This window comes from Periplaneta americana, chromosome 16, assembly GCF_040183065.1.
Source record: "Periplaneta americana isolate PAMFEO1 chromosome 16, P.americana_PAMFEO1_priV1, whole genome shotgun sequence".
Lineage (NCBI taxonomy): Eukaryota > Metazoa > Arthropoda > Insecta > Blattodea > Blattidae > Periplaneta > Periplaneta americana.
The window spans coordinates 74339271-74360508 of record NC_091132.1 but is presented as its reverse complement, the minus strand read 5'-3'; the positions used below and the strand labels follow the sequence as shown (position 1 = coordinate 74360508).

General features: G+C 39.5%; 1 protein-coding gene across 1 annotated transcript in view; it reads left to right on the top strand.

Annotated features, from left to right (window-relative positions):
* LOC138716430 (uncharacterized) overlaps nt 1-21238 on the top strand; it is a 65500-nt gene that overhangs the window by 9520 nt on the left and 34742 nt on the right. Inside the window, exons 2-5 of the mRNA XM_069849518.1 lie at nt 6177-6330; nt 8069-8141; nt 16355-16590; nt 17617-17767. Coding sequence (XP_069705619.1) covers nt 6184-6330; nt 8069-8141; nt 16355-16590; nt 17617-17767 — 607 coding nt within the window. The 5' untranslated portion in view covers nt 6177-6183. The remainder of the gene's footprint in view (nt 1-6176; nt 6331-8068; nt 8142-16354; nt 16591-17616; nt 17768-21238) is intronic.

The window sequence follows — 21238 nt, the reverse complement described above, 5'->3', positions numbered from 1 at the left end:
TCACTCTCAGTCCACTCTATGTCCTCTCAGTCCACTCGCTGTCTTCTCAGTCCAGTCTATGCCCTCTTAGTCCACTCCCTGTGTTCTCAGTCCACTCTATGTCTTCTCAGTCCACTCTATGTCCTCTCAGTCCACTCCATGTCTTCTCATTCCACTCTATGTACTCTCAGTCCACTCCCTGTCTTCTCAATCCACTCTATGTCCTTTTAGTCCACTCTGCGTCCTCTCAGTCCACTCCAAGTCTTCTCAGTCCACTCTATGTCGTCTGAGTCCACTCCCTGTCTTCTCAGTCCACTCTATGTCCTCTCAGTCCAATCTATGTCCTATGAGTCCACTCCCAGTCTTCTCAGTCCACTCTATTTCTTCTCTGTTCACTCTCAGTCCACTCTATGTCCTCTCAGTCCAGTCGCTGTCTTCGCAGTCCAATCTATGCCCTCTTAGTCCACTCCCTGTGTTCTCAGTCCACTCCATGTCTTCTCAGTCCACTCTATGTCCTCTCAGTCCAATACGTGTCTTCTCATTCCACTCTATGTCCTCTCAGTCCACTCCATGTCCTCTCAGTCCACTCCCCGTCTTCTCAGTCCACTCTAAGTCCTCTCAGTCCACTCCCTGTCTTCTCAGTCCACTCAATGTCCTCTCAGTCTACTCCCTGACCTCTCAGTCCACTCTATGTCCTCTCAGTCCACTCTGTGTCCTCTCAGTCCACGCCCGGACTTCTCAGTCCACTCTATGTCCTCTGAGTCCACTCCCAGTCTTCTCAGTCCACTGTATGTCTTCTCTGTTCACTCTCAGTCCACTCGCTGTCTTCTCAGTCCAGTCTATGCCCTCTTAGTCCACTCCCTGTGTTCTCAGTCCACTCTATGTCTTCTCAGTCCACTCTATGTCCTCTCAGTCCACTCCATGTCTTCTCATTCCACTCTATGTACTCTCAGTCCACTCCCTGTCTTCTCAATCCACTCTATGTCCTTTTAGTCCACTCTACGTCCTCTCAGTCCACTCCAAGTCTTCTCAGTCCACTCTATGTCGTCTGAGTCCACTCCCTGTCTTCTCAGTCCACTCTATGTCCTCTCAGTACACTCCATGTCCTCTCAGTCCACTCCCCGTCTTCTCAGTCCACTCTATGTACTCTCAGTCCACTCCCTGTCTTCTCTATGCACTCTATGTCCTTTTAGTCCACTCTATGTCCTCTCAGTCCACTCCCAGTCTTCTCAGTCCACTCTATGTCGTCTGAGTCCACTCCCTGTCTTCTCAGTCCACAGTATGTCCTCTCAGTACACTCCCTGTGTTCTCAGTCCACACTATGTCCTCTCAGTCCACACTATGTTTTCTCAGTCCAGTCCATGTCTTCTCAGTCCACTCTATGTCCTCTCAGTCCACTCCATGTCCTCTCAGTCCACTCCCCGTCTTCTCAGTCCACTCTAAGTCCTCTCAGTCCACTCCCTGTCTTCTCAGTCCACTCAATGTCCTCTCAGTCTACTCCCTGACCTGTCAGTACACTCTACGTCCTCTCAGTCCACGCCCTGAATTTTCAGTCCACTCTATGTACTCTCAGTCCACTCCCTGTTTTCTCAATCCACTCTATGTCCTTTTAGTCCACTCTATGTACTCTCAGTCCACTCTATGTCGTCTGAGTCCACTCCCTGTCTTCTCAGTACACTCCATGTCCTCTCAGTCCACTCCCCGTCTTCTCAGTCCACTCTAAGTCCTCTCAGTCCACTCCCTGTCTTCTCAGTCCACTCAATGTACTCTCAGTCTACTCCCTGACCTCTCAGTCCACTCTATGTCCTCTCCGTCCACTCTGTGTCCTCTCCGTCCACGCCCTGACTTCTCAGTCCACTCTATGTCCTCTGAGTCCACTCCCAGTCTTTTCAGTCCACTCTATGTCTTCTATGTTCACTCTCAGTCCACTCTATGTCTTCTCTGTTCACTCTCAGTCCACTCTATGTCCTCTCAGTCCACTCGCTGTCTTCGCAGTCCAGTCTATGCCCTCTTAGTCCACTCCCTGTGTTCTCAGTCCACTCTATGTCTTCTCAGTCCACTCTATGTCCTCTCAGTCCACTCCATGTCTTCTCATTCCACTCTATGTACTCTCAGTCCACTCCCTGTCTTCTCAATCCACTCTATGTCCTTTTAGTCCACTCTATGTCCTCTCAGTCCACTCCCAGTCTTCTCAGTCCACTCTATGTCGTCTGAGTCCACTTCCTGTCTTCTCAGTCCACAGTATGTCCTCTCAGTACACTCCCTGTGTTCTCGGTCGACTCTATGTCCTCTCTGTCCACTCTATGTCCTCTCAATCCTCTCCCTGTGTTCTCAGTCCACTCTATCTCCTCTCAGTCCACTCTATGTCCTCTCAGTCCAATCCCTGTCTTCTCAGCCCACTCTATGTCCTCTCAGTCCACGCCCTGTCTTCTCAGTCCGCTCTATGTCCTCTGAGTCAACTCCCTGTCTTCTCACTTGACTCTGTGTCCTCTCAGTCCACGCTGTCTTCTCAGTCCACTCTATGTCCTCTCAGTCCACTCCCTGTCTACTCAGTCCACTCTATGTCCTCACAGTCCACTCCCTGTCTTCTCAGTCGACTCTATGTCGTCTCAGTCCACTCCCTGTCTTCTCATTCCACTCTATGTCCTCTCAGTCCACTCCCTGTCTTCTCAATCCACTCTATGTCCTTTAGTCCACTCGCTGTCCTCTCAGTCCACTCCATGTATTATCAGTCCACTCTATGTCCTCTCAGTCCACTCTTTGTCCTCTCTGTCCACTCCCTGTCTTCTCAGTCCACTCTATGTCCTCTCAGTCCACTCCCTGTCTTCTCAGTCCACTATATGCCTTCTCAGTCCACTCTATGTCTTCTCAGTCCAATCTAAGTCTTCTCAGTCCACTCTATGTCTTCTCAGTCCAATCTATGTCCTCTCAGTCCACTCCATGTCTTCTCGGTCCAATCTATGTCCTCTTAGTCCACTCTCTGTCCTCTCAGTCCACTCTATGTCCTCTTAGTCCACTCTATGTCCTCTCAGTCCACTCTATGTCCTCTTAGTCCACTCTGTGTCCTCTCAGTCCACATTCTGTCTTCTCAGTCCACTCAATGGCTTCTCAGTCCACTCTATTTCTTCTCAGTCCACTCTATGTCCTCTCAGTTTACTCCCTGTTTCTCAGTCCACTCTATGTCCTCTCAGTCCTCTCCCTGTCTTCTCAGTCCACTCTATGTCCTCTCAATCCACTCCATGTCCTCTCAGTCCGCTCCCTGTCTTCTGAGTCCACTCTATGTCCTCTCAGTCCACTCCCAGTCTTCTCAGTCCACTCTATGTCGTCTGAGTGCACTCCGTCTTCTCAGTCCACAGTATGTCCTCTCAGAACACACTCCCTGTGTTCTCAGTCCACTCTATGTCCTCTCAGTCCACTCTATGTCCTCTCAGTCCTCTCCCTGTGTTCTCAGTCCACTCTATGTCCTCTTAGTTCCCTGCTTTCTCAGTCCAATCTATGTTCTCTCAGTCCACTCCCTGACTTCTCAGTCCACTCTATGTCCTCTTAGTCCACTCCCTGTCTTCTCAGTCCACTCTATGTCCCTTCAGTCCACTCTATGTCCTCCCAGTCCACTCCCTGTCTTCACAGTCCACTCCCTGTCTTCTCAGTCCACCCCCTGTCTTCTGAGTCCACTCAATGTCCTCTTAGTTTTTCTCCCTGTCCTCTCAGTCCACTCTATGTCCTCTCAGTCCTCTCTATGTCCTCTTAGTCCACTCTATGTCCTCTGAGTCCACTCAATGTGCTCTAAATCCACTCTGTATGCTCTCAGTCCACTGTATGTCCTCTCAGTCCACTCTATGTGCTCTTATTCCACTCTATGTGCTCTGGGCCCACTCTCTCTCTCCTCTCAGTCATATCTGGTTCTTCTCTGTCTGCTCAGAGTCCCACCAGTTCACTCTCTGAGTTGTCACTCTACTCTATGTCCTCTCAGTCCACTCAATGTCCTGTCAGGCCACTCTTTCTTCTCCGTCCACTCTCTCTCTCTCATCTTAGTCCAATGTGGTTCCTCTCAGTCCACTCTCTGTCCTCTGAGTCCATTTTCTGCCCACTGAGTCCCCTCTCTGAGCTTGGACTCCTCTCTCTGTCCTCTCAGTCCACTCTATGTGCACTCAGTCCACTCTCTGTCCTCTCAGTCCTGTCTGCTTCCTCTCAGTTCACTCACAGTCAAACCAGTACTCTCTCTGTACTCATATTCCCCTGTCTGAATTCTTAGTCCACTTTATGTCCTCTCAGTCCACGCAGTGTTCTTTCAGTCCATTCTCTGTCCTCTCAGTCCACTGTATGTGCTCTCAGTGTATTTCCTTTCCTGTCATTGGGGATTATATGATCTGGTTTTGCAACAATTTGCATATCTGTCATACTCATACATATTTTTTGGGATTGCATTTATTCGGGGTTCGAACCCGGGTAATAATTTGTTTGTTGTACAGTTCTTTGCCGTACGGGTAGCTTGAGCTGTAAGCATAGTGTCATTGCGACTCTGGTGTTCTGTCTGTAAACTACGTCCACGATTTAATACAGTTACAACTTATTACCTTTTCAAATACATGATGGCAGCTTTTCTCTCATCGCTATCGCTAAGGAGTGTAGTGTTGGCTCCCATGCATACATGCTTAATTTGATTTACGTAGTAGCCTTGCGCGCGTCCGCCATGACAGTTCGCCTTGGCAACAGTTTATTGGATTATACCAAAATAAATTTAGTATATGAAACAGATGGACAATGCTGATAATGGGCCTGATATTCAGTTGTCATTAACCTATCTCCACATGAAAGACGAAACATAAAGTACTTAACCTTGTCACCCCCCACAATGTGGCGTGTCACACTACTGCGAGAAGAGACTGTTTATGCTGAGCGGTGTTGTCAGATATTGCGAAATCTGAGGAGGGTGATCCACAACAAGAGACGTGGAATGCAGATAATAGGCAGTACGCTTATGCACAACAATGCACGACCCTATACAGCCAAAGCCACACGAAATCTGTTGCTTCAGTTTGGATGGGAGATCTTCGACCGTTTTTCCATACAGCTCCGCGTCAAATGACTTTCATCTCTTTCGTCTCATGAAGCACTTTCTGGCAGGGAAAAGTTTCCACAACGATGCTGAGGTACAGACAGCAGTGACTTCATGGCTTCAGACGTTGGAGGTAGACTCCTATGACACGAGCATACAAACGTTGGTTCACCGGTATGATAAATGCCTCAACAACGGTGGTGACTATGTTGTGAAGTAGGCAGTGAATCTTTGTAAATAGTGCAAAAAATATTTCTTACTTATTGATGTTTTTGTTTTTTTTTTTTAATCTGTCACTGGAACTTATTTCCTGGATGTAACTCGTAGGCTATCTGAAATTCATACTCAAACAGTGTTCGTTCGTGAACTTGCAAAATGTTTAGTAGACCTAATAATGTTGGAGGGTTCTAATTATCCCACAGCACACTGAACTGAAAAAAAAAAAAAAACTTGAAACAAATTTTGAGAATGTAACAGATGACATTTCCATGACTGATACAACTGCTGCTCTTAAGGCCACATTTACACAGACTATGATAGAGACCTCAACAAAACTTTGTTGATTGATGTCATCTGACCCAATTAAACATTTTTGAGAAGCTGACCATCTTCGACCCAAAGTACATCATGGTGATAGACATTAACTCTGGGCTTGTGACACAACAAGCTGAATTATATGAAGTTCGAAATTAGTTTCTGGTTATTCTGAACTGAAACTGTGTTGGAGAAGAAGCAAATAAAAGGAAGTGCTGTCGACATTATAGGCTATATAAAATGTTTAAATGAAGACTGAGGTATTTTGGGGAAAATCCACTCCCGTAATTGAATCACAATATTGAGAAACTCCACATATCCATTTTTTTTTTTATGAAATTCAGTTATATAGGCCTATTATTTCGTATTCTAAACATGTAGACTCATGATATTCTGAAGAGAAACCCCACATATTCTCATCAACATTCATTTTAACTGAAGTGCTAAGAAAAAAATAACTTGAGCATAAATCTAGGACCTGAGATGTTTTTGTATCTTCTGAACAGTTTAGGTTTCTAGACATGTGGAGTTTCTCAATATTCCAGTTCTGTTAGTCATAGTCAGTGACATCGAGAAATAATTTTCATCTTATTGTTTGTATTTTCAGATAAAACATGGATGATTTACTGGTCCAAGATATATTGTGCGAGCCAGCAACTTTGTTTACATTCATTAAGAAATTGAAAAAGAAAGGTAAAATTAGCTCACTTGACAAGTTATGGAGGGCTCCAGGACCAAGGAAGAACAGAGGAATTGTTTTGGTAAGTACAAGAAAAAAGTTAGTATTATAATGGGATCAAATGCATACACCATAGGTAATACAAAACTTCAACAAAGTTGTAGAATATTCACATGAAACAGATATTTTTAAAGGATTCAAGGAATATTTTTCAAGTGAGTATTTGACTAAAATGGCATAATAGTCCTTTATTTTTATAAAAAAGACAGGCCTACTAGGAATACAGATGAAAGGAGGATGAAAATAACTTTTTTGAACTGGCACTGTAATGAGGATTAATAAAAAAAAAATAAAATATATTCTGTAATTTTACTGTCCACATTTCTGTAAATGTTACTGAGAATTATTGGGGGGGGGGGGGAATATATATATATATATATTTTTTTTTTTTTTTCTGTAATTTTACTGCTCACATATCTGTAAATGTTATTACTTCCATGGTCTTTATTAATAATTTCAGTTTTGTTTGTGCAGTCTCAGCAAATAATGTTTCCGATGTTTTTGTTGGTCAACTGCTGTAGGTCTCCCCCACTGCTATTACTGTTTGCATCCATGAACTCATGGTGCTTTGCCCTCTTATCCTCAGTACATGTTTGTATAGGGACAAACAATATTCTTATTGCATTGTTCCTATTGACCCCATGTTTGGGGTGAATAGGGACACATTTTGAACATAAATATATAATGTTATTGTGACACTTTGGAAGCAGGGTAAGCAAAAAACAGTCTATTAATACCCTATGTTTCGAAATAAAATAAAAAATAAACATAGCTTCTAATATTACTAGATTTATATATGAGAAACGTTAAAAACTGTCTCTATTCCCCTCATTTTATGGTAAGTATTAATCTGGCAAAGTGCCATGATTTTCAATGCCATTTTTCTATTCCGATAAGTATTTGTATAACAAATTTCTTTTCAATATTTCAGTCTTTACTTATCATTAGGTGAATACATTGATGTTACAACTTATTATACATTACTATATTTGGACTAACGTTTTCGCTTTGATCTTCAGGTCATTATTATTATTATTATTATTATTATTATTATTATTATTATTATTATTATTATTTATAATGAACACTATGTTGACGATTTAATCTAATTCTGGATTCTTAAGTATTGAATTAAAGGATGTATTATCTTATTACACTGTGCTAATCTTTGAGAACATGTTGAATTAAAATTAAATAGATTAAAATTATGATATAAATGGTACAATTAATAAAGATCGATTTTATAATGCAGTTATTTTCATTAAAATTATGGTGTACAGTACATGTAGTTTTCTACATAAAATATTTACCTGCCAATAAATGGTTCAAGATTTATTTTATTGATATTTTTTGAACTAGCATTTGAATTGCATCATTCACTCAAGTGTCCCCATCTAGTGAGTGACACACTGAAGGTTATATTCTTTCAGTTGCCATGCAGGCATCCTTGGTACACCATAGGAGGCGAACTAAGTAACGCTGTTTGATGACGAATAATTTATGAAACAGTAGTGGAATGCCAGTAGGGGAAATGGGAGTACCCCACGAAAATCTACCACCAAACACTGTCTTTCTCCACCAAAAAATGTTTCAGTTAGACCTGCTGGGATTAGAACCCAGGCTTATCAGCGTGGAAAACTGACAACACTCTAGCTGTTCGGCTAACAATGTGCCTTTGGTGGTTAGTGTGCTTTTTGTAGTAAGTTTCTAATCTTTATGAAATGTTACGGTTCAAATGTTATAATTTCATCTCCTTTCAGGGTAAAATCATGTCTCCTTGCATAGTCGTTGACAATGGACATCACCTACGAGCATCTATCCTCATGAAAGAAGGTTTGTATCATAGTGTAGGTGCAGTAATGTTGAAGTGGTGTACTGGTAAGTACCTATGTAAACCTTAGTTTCTAACAGAGAACCATAATATATGGATATACACTATGTTATAAGCAGGGAAAGGATTTATATGTAAATACATATTTACTTATAAAGCTAATATAATTTATATTTTGCATTATCTTTATGTTTCACAATGTGTAGGGTTGAAAAATCCTACTTTTATTTTCCATATTTTTCCATATTTTAGAGTTTAGTACATATTTTCGTTAATTTCCATATATTTTCCATATTTCATATAAAACAGTCCATATTATATTAGGTTTAACAATAAAACAAAACAAAATTCCATTAACTTTTAAAAATACATTTCAACAATAGAGATTTAAACACATGTTCAGTAATCCCTTTAACATCAGAGTTATTTGAAAATTAGCAGTCCTATCAACAATGGGAAAGTAAGTTACAAAACTGTATTAATTTAATTTAAAATTTTTAACAGACTTCAGTTGTGCAGCTCAACAGTTAAATGCCAGTCAGAGTACACATAGGTTCAGTTTTGTAAATCATACTATAAAGACGGTAAATATGCCAAAAGTACGTCATTCAGTCAATTTAAAATCAAAACTAACAAGTTACATTTCAGAATTTAAAGAAGATGGTTTATCAACTGACAATAAAATATTATTTTGTAATTTGTGTCAGTGTGCAGTATCATCTACACAAAAGTTCCTGGTGCAACAACACATTACAACTAGTAAACATCAGGCCAACAAACAACTAAATTCCAAGCAGAGACAATTGTTTTTAACACAACCAACAACATCGAATGTAAGATCTGAGTTTAACATCGACCTGTGCCGTTCTCTCATCTCTGCTGATATTCCTCTCTACAAACTAAAGAATAAGGTCTTCAGGGAATTCCTTGAAAAATATACTCAACATACAATCCCGGATGAGTCAACACTTAGGAAGACGTATGCTCCATCCATCTACGATGAGACAATACAGAAGATAAGAGATGAAATTAAAGATAGTTCAATTTGGGTTTCCATTGATGAGACTCCCGACAAAGAAGGTAGACTTGTTGGTAATGTAGTTATCGGTTTGTTAAGTGAACAATATTCTGAACGAATTCTTTTACATTGTGATGTTCTAGAAAAGTGCAATAACAAAACTATAGTTAAACTGTTCAACGAAGCTATGGGTATCCTGTGGCCAAAGGGTATTATGTACGATAATGTGTTATTCTTTATTAGCGATGCTGCCCCTTATATGGTCAAAGCTGGACAAGCATTATCTGTTGTATATCCTAAATTGACTCATTTTACTTGTGTGGCGCATGCATTTCATCGTGTGGCAGAAGTGGTCAGAGACAATTTCCCTAAAGTAGATTTGTTGATTTCATCAGTGAAAAAAGTATTTCTCAAAGCTCCCAGTAGAGTTAACGTGTTGAAAGAAATGTACCCTGAAATTCCATTGCCACCAAAGCCAATTTTAACTAGATGGGGTACATGGCTAGAAGCAGTTGAATATTATGCCGAACATGTAGACTCTATTAACAATGTTCTCCTTGCATTGGACTCTGAAGATGCAGTCTCAATTGATACTGCGAAAACAGTTACCTGTGACATAAGTGTGAAGAATGACTTAGCTCACATTCAGCATACATTTTCATGCATCATAAAAACGCTCAAAAGTCTCCAAAATAGGCACCTTTCACTATCTGAAAGTTTTGAAATTATAAATAGTACTGTGGAACAACTGAATCGTGGTAGAGGTAAAGTTGCAGATGCAGTAAGAGCTAAGGTGGACACTGTACTTTCAAAAAACCCTGGATATGAAGAACTACAAAAGGTTGTTGCTGTGATGAGTGGTGAATCAACAGTGAAGATTAACTTGGACTTATCCCCAGCAGACATTGTGAAATTGAATTATGTACCAGTTACTTCTTGTGACGTCGAACGCTCTTTTAGTCAGTATAAATCTATCCTCAGAGACAATAGAAGAAGATTCACTTTTCAGCACTTGAAAGAAATGTTTGTAACCTATTGTTATGGTAACAGACAATAAAAATTGTGTTTTGTTGAAACTACATTGGAAGATAAGGTACGTCCATTATATTTTTTGTTTAGTTTGATTAAAATGTACCAATATTTAACGTACATAGTCATTTTTTTATAATTTTAAGTCCATATTTAATTCCATATTTTGGTAAAAATCCATATTTAATTCCATATTTTGGTAAAAATAACTACATATATATTTACATATTTCATATATTTTTAGTCCATATAAATCCGTTCCCTGGTTATAAGTCTTAACATGACTCAAATTATATTGGGTCAAAATTAGTGTTGTGGGATTTAATCGATTAATCGATCAATTTATGTTGTAAGATTAATTGATCAAATATATTTAATCGAATAATCGAGTCAATTAAAATTAATTGGTTGTACTTGATATTAATTAATTATTAATTTGTTAATGCAAACTCAGACAACATCCGTCTCTCAGAAATTGCTTACTTCAAAGCACAATAGTACTGTTACAGCAAATCTTTGCAGAAACACTTCAGAAAGAAATGGAGATATGAGGATAGTCTACCCCTATTGAAAGTTGAAACACAACGCGAAACCCTTATAAGTTTTATGATTTTCAAAAAAACTTTCACCTTTTTGTCAGCTCGTCTTCTTAGCATATGAAATACATACTTTTCTGGGATTCGCCCTCCTCATCTTTTAGTCATGGCTACTCTGTGTGCAAGTGAGAGAGTAACCTTCTTCTTCTTCTCTTTCTAAAATTTTGTAACCCGATTACAATAGGAACCAGTCTGCCGTTTTGTTGCAGTTTCTTTACTGAGTTTCTAGATGAAGCTTGTGTGTTTAGTTGGCTAAAGAAAAAAGATTTCTATTATGACTTATGAGAATTTGAGAGGTAAACTTAATTTGGAGCATGTGAATGCACTCACATGTTTAAAATCATGGATGAAGCAGTATTAACTAGTCTTCATACTTTTCTTATTTGTGTTTGTTTCAAAAATTGCCGGAGAAATTGACACATAAGCCTCATAATAAATATGTTAGTAAATAATTAAAATAGCTGTTTTGTAATACGAGGCCTGTCTAAAAAGTATCCGACCTTTAGCCAGAAAAAATATTTCAAATACCTGACGGGGTTGGGACCTTAATCCCCTTCAAAGTAGGCCCCTTTTGCTTGCACACACTTAGCCCACCGATCCTTCCACTGCCGGAAACACCTCTGGAAGTCTTCTTTTGGAATGGTGTTCAGCTCCGTCGTCGCGTTCCACATTATCTCTTCTCTACTCTCAAAACAGGATCCTTTCAGTGGTGTCTTCAATTTTGGAAACAACCAGAAGTCGCAAGGAGCCAGGTCTGGAGAGTAGGGAGGTTGGCGAATGGTTGTAATTCCATGTTTGGCCAAGAGAGTGTGGATCAATTGGGATGAATATGCGGGGGCGTTGTCGTGATGCAAGTGCCAGTTGTTCGCCGTCCACATGTCTGGTCTTTTGCGCCGAACTGCATCACGGAGTCGCCGGAGAACATCGTGATAGTACTCCTTTGTCACCGTTTGTCCTTCCGGTGCGTATTCGTGATGCACAATTCCACGGACATCAAAGAAAACAGTCAGCATCACCTTGATTTTGCTTTCGGGATGCTTCCATTGCGACGACTGTCTTTTTGTTTCTGGGTCGTACCCGTATCCCCATGACTCATCTCCAGTTATCACGGTGTTCAGAAACCCAGGATCAGTGTTGGCGGTGTCCAGAAGGTCCTGTGCAACGTCACGACGGAGGTCTTTTTGTTCCGGGGACAACAACAAGGGCACGAATTTCGCAGCCACTCGGTTCATGTTCAAATCATCACGTAAAATTGCATGTGCAGAATCTTTACTCACTCCAACCTCTTCGGCAATCTCCCGCATGGTCAAACGACGATCTGCCATCACCAAATTTCGCACCCTCTCAACAACAGCTGCACTCCGAGCAGTTTGGGGCCTGCCACAACGCTGCTCACTCTCCGCTGATGTGCTGCCATCTTTGAATCGGTTGAACCACTCCTTAATTTGTGTTACACCCATCGCATCTTCCCCAAACACCTGCTGAATCTTACGAATTGTTTGACTTTGAGAATCACCAAGCTTTTGACAAAATTTGATGCAGTATCTTTGCTCAATTCGTTCAGTCATCTTGCGAGAAAACTAAATCCGGCAAACACTTAGAACAGCACCTTACTTGGCGACCACCAGCCAGTGACTGGCACAAGTGAATGCGGTGAAAAAATTCAAGCATGCGCATTACGGTTCCTCCTTCCACCGTGCACAGTGGCGCCGCCTTAGAATCACTACTTTGCGCGGGAAAATTTAAGGTCGGATACATTTTAGACAGGCCTCGTATAATGATACAATATATATAGATATACAACATTTTATACTTATGCTTATCACCGAACACAACTTAAATTTAACAATAATTGTGTATTGCAGCATATTAAAACTTTTTTTCAAATCGATCAAAGCTCGATTAATCGATTAAATTCAAATAGTTAATCAATTAAATATTTTGATCGATCGACAGCACTAGTCAAAATTATAAATTAATTCAAATTTGTGTAATAGAAACCATTCAGCATGTCCATCATATGAGTGGCTCCACATTTACTCTGATAGTAAACTTCAAAGGAATTCATGTCAAGAGCAAGAATTTTCCGATTTATTCTGATTTTATATGAATACAAGTTTGTTGCAACAATACAGTTTTTGACAGTTAAGTTAAAAATGTAATATAAAAATATATTACATTTATGTGCTATATTACTGTAGCTCATTTACTGACCAAAAATCCCTAGAGTTAACATATTTTACGATAATTGCAGTTCGAGCCATTGTAAGTCTCAAATCTTCCATTTTCACTAAAACATGGGAGTACTAATCTCACATAAGTTATGTTGTTTAATGAACTACAAAAAGGCAATGATTCAAAACAAATTTATTTCTGCTGTGATGTATAGGCTTTGAAACATCGAAGGTTTAAAAGAAATACTGAAAATGGGAAAGAGAAATGAAATCTAAAGAAATAAACTTCTCAGTATTCTTGACAGACATTGATAGGAAGTTGCTGCTCTGTTTAAACTGTACATAATCCATAACTACCTTGACTTCTATTTTTACCTTAATTGAATTGTGTTACAAATTTAGACTGCCTTCTTTGTAGTCGGTTAACAATTGGGAACTAAGAAACATTCCAGTTAACTTTAAATCCCAAGAAAACTTTCTCTCTAAAGTAGATACATGAAATTAGGAAAGGGATAAATCTCTCAACAAGAGTAAAGAGTCCACACCTGTGGAGTAACGGTCAGCGCGTCTGGCCGCGAAACCAGGTGGCCCGGGTTCGAATCCCGGTCGGGGCAAGTTACCTGGTTTTCCCTCAACCCAATACGAGCAAATGCTGGGTAACTTTCGGTGCTGGACCCCGGACTCATTTCACCGGCATTATCACCATTTCATTCAGATGCTAAATAACCTAGATGTTGATACAGCGTCGTAAAATAACGCAATAAAAAGAAAGAGTAAAGAAAATCTCATTCATTAAACTAACTCTACACAAGCAATAGAGAAGATCATTTATCTGGATCTGGTTGAAGATACCAAGAAAAGTGACACTCGAAAAGATATCCTAAATTGTTAGCATTGAAAACTATTCCTAGTAGATTCTCTAACAAAGAATAATTTCGTACTTTTACTAATGGATTCCTACTGTCAAACCAAAATGGAGCAGGTACTTCTGCTACATGTCCACTTTTTTCATTTTTTTAAATCCTTAGGTTATGGAGCTATAAATTTTAATGGAGCAGTGGAGACCATCTATTCGATACTTGAAAATCTGTTTTATCAGAGCTCTTATTTTCAACAAGCTGTTATAATCAGCGATTCTAAAGCAGCTATTATCACTATGACAACCAATCTGTCACCTAAAAGTAAAGAAAGCAACTGATTGTTGGAAAATATAAACCATCTGATGAAGCTTAACAAAGGGGTAGTTTTTCAGTGCATACCGGCACACTGTGGATTCTCTGTTAATGAAGCTGCTGGTTGTCTTGCATAAAGTTGTAACAAAACCGGCCAAGTCAAAATTAAAAACAAGTAAAATAGTAATATGCGTTACAAGAGTGGTATGTTGAAGTTTTCATGTTCGAGGAAAAGTTTGAAAAAGCGAAACATAGTTGAGCCTTTTTAATTTCCGAGAATTGAAAGAAAACCGCTCGTGTATCGTACATTATTTTGTTTATTACATACCTGAAAGAGGAATTTCTAATTAGTTGCAATGAAATCTCCATCTTGGTTTCTGTTTAATGACGGCAAATTTGCAAAACAAAAATATCTATCTTCAACATTGTTGCTTTAAAATGTTTTCTGTGTTTACTATACTCCAGCAGGCCGTGATATACGTCTGTCTTTTTTTTTCCCCCACTCTATAAATGCGAACTTAAAACAAATGGTAAGGTTACTTGCATCACGAATGCAGTAACTTTAGTGGAGTTGTAGAGTTTACTTAATTTTTGCAAATATTTAAAAACAATAATTAACTGTGCAATTTAGGTGAAATTGCAGTGGTAAGTTTCCAATTTATAATTATTACTATATTGAACGTCTCTAAAAATAATTTGTTAAAAGCCTAAAACAGTAAAATCAATATGTCACTTAAGCGGTAAGAAGAGGGAAATTGTTATGTGTGTTAGGTTGGGAATACTGAATGTGGAATTTTAGACTTTCTGCGGATTGGTTTTGTGCGGAAACCAAGCAAATATGCACGATCTCGCACAAAAGTATATTAATTACGAAATAGATTTTATACCATCCTAGCATTATAAACAGGTTGTTACTACATCCAATATAATTCGTAATCGGCTTATTATGACACGCACCATGTAACAAGAAATGAAATGCAGAGTAATGTATAATTTATTTTCAATCTTTAACAATTTTGTATCACTTTTGTAATATCACATAAAACAGTTCTGTGGTTCAGAGGAACTATATAACAAACTAAAGGAACATTTGTAACATAAAATTTGATACCTAACCTATAACTAGAGTTTGTAATGCCTGCAAGGTCCTCCATTTCTCTATTCAACGCCAATGCCAGGTGCAGCTAATCGATACGAACGTATGAAGACTTTGTCAGCTATGGATGATTTATAATTTACTTCATACAATTTATAATGCTAAGATGTCATAAAGTGTTGTATTCAACTCGTGGATAATCTTATTATGACAATAGTGAAAATTGTCACACAAACAATAGTGAGTGCGACAAATATTCACTCATGCCATAATCATCAAGATTGTCCAGTTGTTGCATAAATAACTATTAAATATCGAGGGAACTAAATGTACAACATTTAACTATGTAACAATGAAAAAACAATTTTTTTAATTATCATAAGTTCGTCTCTGAAGGTTTTTGCTAAATACTGAAAAATTTGCCTTCGTGACTTAAACCTGAATTTAATAATACAGTTTTCTTCCATTCAAGTTTGCAGAAACAATAGAAATTTACTAGAAATATTAGTACTCTATCATTGCAAAATGTGCAAATGAAGATCACTCATTGTAAACTTTGTAGAAATTTATCATGTAAGTGAGGATAACTTGTAATTTATTGAAGTTATGGAACGAGAAAGGCAGTGTGAGAGAGGTATTATGAAAGATGAGAGAGGCAAAAAGTAGAAGATAATGCAATTGTAAGACGTGATGTGAAGAGTATTTACAAGAATAATTTATGTTATTGTGAAACAAGGTTCTGATGATCATTGGCTCTGTATCTTGAAAAACACTTCTTCCAAGCATGGCTTTAAATTCTATCTAGAGAATTGCGGTACATTCTGTGTATCATTTTTTTTTTTCAAGGGAAGAATTGTTCCTGGAGCCAGGTATCAAACCCGGGACCTTTGGCTAAGCTTGCCAAGACTCTACCAACTGAACTTCCCAGGAACTATACCAGACCCCTACTCAATTTTTTCCCCTTATATCCACAGACTTCAGTTGGTAGAGCCTTGGCCCGTTTAGCCAATGGTCCCGGGTTCGATACCCGGCCATGGAACAATTTTTTTCTTGAAATTATTCAAATCAGCTTCATAGGGAGCTACACCTGATTTGCATTCTGTGTATCATTACTGTTTTTTCTCTTTCAGTTTTTTCAAACGGGATAGTAGGTAAAGATTATGGAATACATTGCTTCGGAGAATTTATTAAACCCCTGGTAGCAGTTGGTCTTCAGATAGGTGACTATGTTGGTGTTCGCGCTGCATCCATTGAAGAGAACCCAAGAAGGGATTTTCTTCGAAAAGATTTCCATTTCTTGGAGGTGTTATTGGATTTTTCTTCAAATAAGCAGTCAAGAATATTCTGCATAAGTAAAATTAAGAAAGTGAGTTTACTGTAATTGTTTTATATGGTCAGAATTCAATCTTGATACTATTTTCATAGGCCTCATACTCCAATGTATCTTTTTTTTATTAATTATTTCTACTTAATTTTATTATTTGTATTTATTTATCTTTTTAAGTATTCACTTTCTCTTCATTTTTACATTCTTTTTTGTTTTGCATTTCCTTTTCACATTTCAACTTAATGTGTGTATATTCTACTTCTTGTACTACTGCAATTTTTATGTAGTGTAAATCACTACTTTTCATAGAATAGTCTTATCTTTTATTGATACCTATCTTTCAGCTGATATTTACTAACAAGGGAAGGACATGAACTGCAAGATCTCGATTTTGATGAAAATTATATAAAATGCTAATTATGAATCACTGATTAATGTAGTTATAGTCGTGTCACTTTTTCGTCAATTGGTCAGTATAAGTACCCGCCATTATACTATTCCTTTTGGCAGGCCTACATGCTGTGAAGGAAAGTGCGGAGCAGGGAAGATGCCTCTGACCAATCAGGGAACAGGTTACCTAGTGGTGGCACTGAGAGGTACTCTCATGAGGAATTTGCTCCCCTTCACAGTATGTGGGCCGGCCACCATAAGCCTAGAAAAGAACTATAGTAAAAAGAAATTGTTTTAAACACTTCGCAACTTATACTACTTTTGCATGCAGCCTTCATTGAATCCATACTCTGCATGCCCTATAATGGTACTACAAACTTTCTGTTCCATTGCTTGCATCACAGTAACAGTATTTACCATAAGCATGTATTATTATTATTATTATTATTATTATTATTATTATTATTATTATTATTATCGTCATTAATGTGCTAGGCAACAGTGATTAGTCAAAAAAGGGTGTAATAATAATAATAATAATAATAATAATAATAATAACAACAACAACAACAACAGTGGTTGTTGTTGTTTATGATTCATCATATTTTTATATGAGGATTTTTGATGTGAAGATATTTACTGAGGTGTTAACTTTTTTCCCCCCTCCCTCTTCAGGCAGTCTCTAGTATTGAAACAGCACCACAAGTGCTATGCCGCTCGCTTCTAAGTAAGTCTTCTGATGATTCAACAGTGCAGCCAGAACTTCCATCCCATTCAGCGAAGGTTGAAGTTACTCCATATGTTGGTAACTTGCCTGGAGATACAGGTATACCTTCTGCAGAAAATATAATATGTTTGATGAGGAAACCACTGAATTGAATATTTTCGTGTATTATGGTATTATAAACGTGACTTACACAAAATATGCTCTGAAAACGCACTCAATCTATTTTTCAGTAAGTGCACATTACTCTGTTGACCTACATTAAATTCATTTTAAGAGAGGCAAAGAGAGAGAGTGAGTGAGTGAGTGTGAGTGTGAGTGTGAGTGATAGAGAGAGAGAGTGTGTGCGCATGCGTGTTTTTTTTATTTTCTTGGTTTCGCATATTGGTGATAGATGGCAGGACTGACGCATTTTCAAGTTGCACACCATTTTGGCAGGCCACGCTGTGTATGATGTGTATCTGTGGAGAGTTATGTCGTGTACTAGGGTGAGTGTATGTGTTTAGTGTTTCTGTAAGTGTAGTGTAGGGAATGGGTGAGGATGATGATGAAGATGTGGGAGGGAGAAGGGGAAACCCTGTGCCAGCACAGGATATATCTGTGGAGAGTTATGTCGTGTACTAGGGTGAGTGTATGTGTTTAGTGTTTCTGTAAGTGTAGTGTAAGGAATGGGTGAGGATGATGATGAAGATGTGGGAGGGAGAAGGGGAAACCCTTTGCCAGCACAGGATATATCTGTGGAGAGTTATGTCGTGTACTAGGGTGAGTGTATGTGTTTAGTGTTTCTGTAAGTGTAGTGTAAGGAATGGGTGAGGATGATGATGAAGATGTGGGAGGGAGAAGGGGAAACCCTGTGCCAGCACAGGATATATCTGTGGAGAGTTATGTCGTGTACTAGGGTGAGTGTATGTGTTTAGTGTTTCTGTAAGTGTAGTGTAAGGAATGGGTGAGGATGATGATGAAGATGTGGGAGGGAGAAGGGGAAACCCTTTGCCAGCACAGGATATATCTGTGGAGAGTTATGTCGTGTACTAGGGTGAGTGTATGTGTTTAGTGTTTCTGTAAGTGTAGTGTAAGGAATGGGTGAGGATGATGATGAAGATGTGGGAGGGAGAAGGGGAAACCCTGTGCCAGCACAGGATATATCTGTGGAGAGTTATGTCGCGTACTAGGGTGAGTGTATGTGTTTAGTGTTTCTGTAAGTGTAGTGTAAGGAATGGGTGAGGATGATGATGAAGATGTGGGAGGGAGAAGGGGAAACCCTTTGCCAGCACAGGATATATCTGTGGAGAGTTATGTCGTGTACTAGGGTGAGTGTATGTGTTTAGTGTTTCTGTAAGTGTAGTGTAAGGAATGGGTGAGGATGATGATGAAGATGTGGGAGGGAGAAGGGGAAACCCTGTGTCAGCACAGGATATATCTGTGGAGAGTTATGTCGTGTACTAGGGTGAGTGTATGTGTTTAGTGTTTCTGTAAGTATAGTGTAAGGAATGGGTGAGGATGATGATGAAGATGTGGGAGGGAGAAGGGGAAACCCTTTGCCAGCACAGGATATATCTGTGGAGAGTTATGTCGTGTACTAGGGTGAGTGTATGTGTTTAGTGTTTCTGTAAGTGTAGTGTAAGGAATGGGTGAGGATGATGATGAAGATGTGGGAGGGAGAAGGGGAAACCCTTTGCCAGCACAGGATATATCTGTGGAGAGTTATGTCGTGTACTAGGGTGAGTGTATGTGTTTAGTGTTTCTGTAAGTGTAGTGTAAGGAATGGGTGAGGATGATGATGAAGATGTGGGAGGGAGAAGGGGAAACCCTGTGCCAGCACAGGATATATCTGTGGAGAGTTATGTCGTGTACTAGGGTGAGTGTATGTGTTTAGTGTTTCTGTAAGTGTAGTGTAAGGAATGGGTGAGGATGATGATGAAGATGTGGGAGGGAGAAGGGGAAACCCTTTGCCAGCACAGGATATATCTGTGGAGAGTTATGTCGTGTACTAGGGTGAGTGTATGTGTTTAGTGTTTCTCTAAGTGTAGTGTAAGGAATGGGTGAGGATGATGATGAAGATGTGGGAGGGAGAAGGGGAAACCCTGTGCCAGCACAGGATATATCTGTGGAGAGTTATGTCGTGTACTAGGGTGAGTGTATGTGTTTAGTGTTTCTGTAAGTGTAGTGTAAGGAATGGGTGAGGATGATGATGAAGATGTGGGAGGGAGAAGGGGAAACCCTGTGCCAGCACAGGATATATCTGTGGAGAGTTATGTCGTGTACTAGGGTGAGTGTATGTGTTTAGTGTTTCTGTAAGTGTAGTGTAAGGAATGGGTTAGGATGATGATGAAGATGTGGGAGGGAGAAGGGGAAACCCTGTGCCAGCACAGGATATATCTGTGGAGAGTTATGTCGTGTACTAGGGTGAGTGTATGTGTTTAGTGTTTCTGTAAGTGTAGTGTAAGGAATGGGTGAGGATGATGATGATGTGGGAGGGAGAAGGGGAAACCCTGTGCCAGCACAGGATATATCTGTGGAGAGTTATGTCGTGTACTAGGGTGAGTGTATGTGTTTAGTGTTTCTGTAAGTGTAGTGTAAGGAATGGGTGAGGATGATGATGAAGATGTGGGAGGGAGAAGGGGAAACCCTATGCCAGCACAGGATATATCTGTGGAGAGTTATGTCGTGTACTAGGGTGAGTGTATGTGTTTAGTGTTTCTGTAAGTGTAGTGTAAGGAATGGGTGAGGATGATGATGAAGATGTGGGAGGGAGAAGGGGAAACCCTGTGCCAGCACAGGATATATCTGTGGAGAGTTATGTCGTGTACTAGGGTGAGTGTATGTGTTTAGTGTTTCTGTAAGTGTAGTGTAAGGAATGGGTGAGGATGATGATGAAGATGTGGGAGGGAGAAGGGGAAACCCTGTGCCAGCACAGGATATATCTGTGGAGAGTTATGTCGTGTACTAGGGTGAGTGTATGTGTTTAGTGTTTCTGTAAGTGTAGTGTAAGGAATGGGTGAGGATGATGATGATGTGGGAGGGAGAAGGGGAAACCCTGTGTCAGCACAGGATATATCTGTGGAGAGTTATGTCGTGTACTAGGGTGAGTGTATGTGTTTAGTGTTTCTGTAAGTGTAGTGTAAGGAATGGGTGAGGATGATGATGAAGATGTGGGAGGGAGAAGGGGAAACCCTGTGCCAGCACAGGATATATCTGTGGAGAGTTATGTCGTGTACTAGGGTGAGTGTATGTGTTTAGTGTTTCTATAAGTGTAGTGTAAGGAATGGGTGAGGATGATGATGAAGATGAGGGAGGGAGAAGGGGAAACCCTGTGCCAGCACAGGATATATCTATAGAGTAAACGAAACTTGTTTGTACAGGAATGGGAGAATAATATTGTGATGTTGTGTACACGCCATGGAACACGTCAACTGAAAGTACACTTCAAAGTATACTGTTACTCGCGAAATTGAAATTCATCTATTTTTCATCTGGCTTTCAAATAGTAATTGAGCTTTATTGAAATATCATCTTAGATGTTCAGAATGGCTTCCCATTAAGGAAGATAATTCCTATTCATTCTTGAATCTG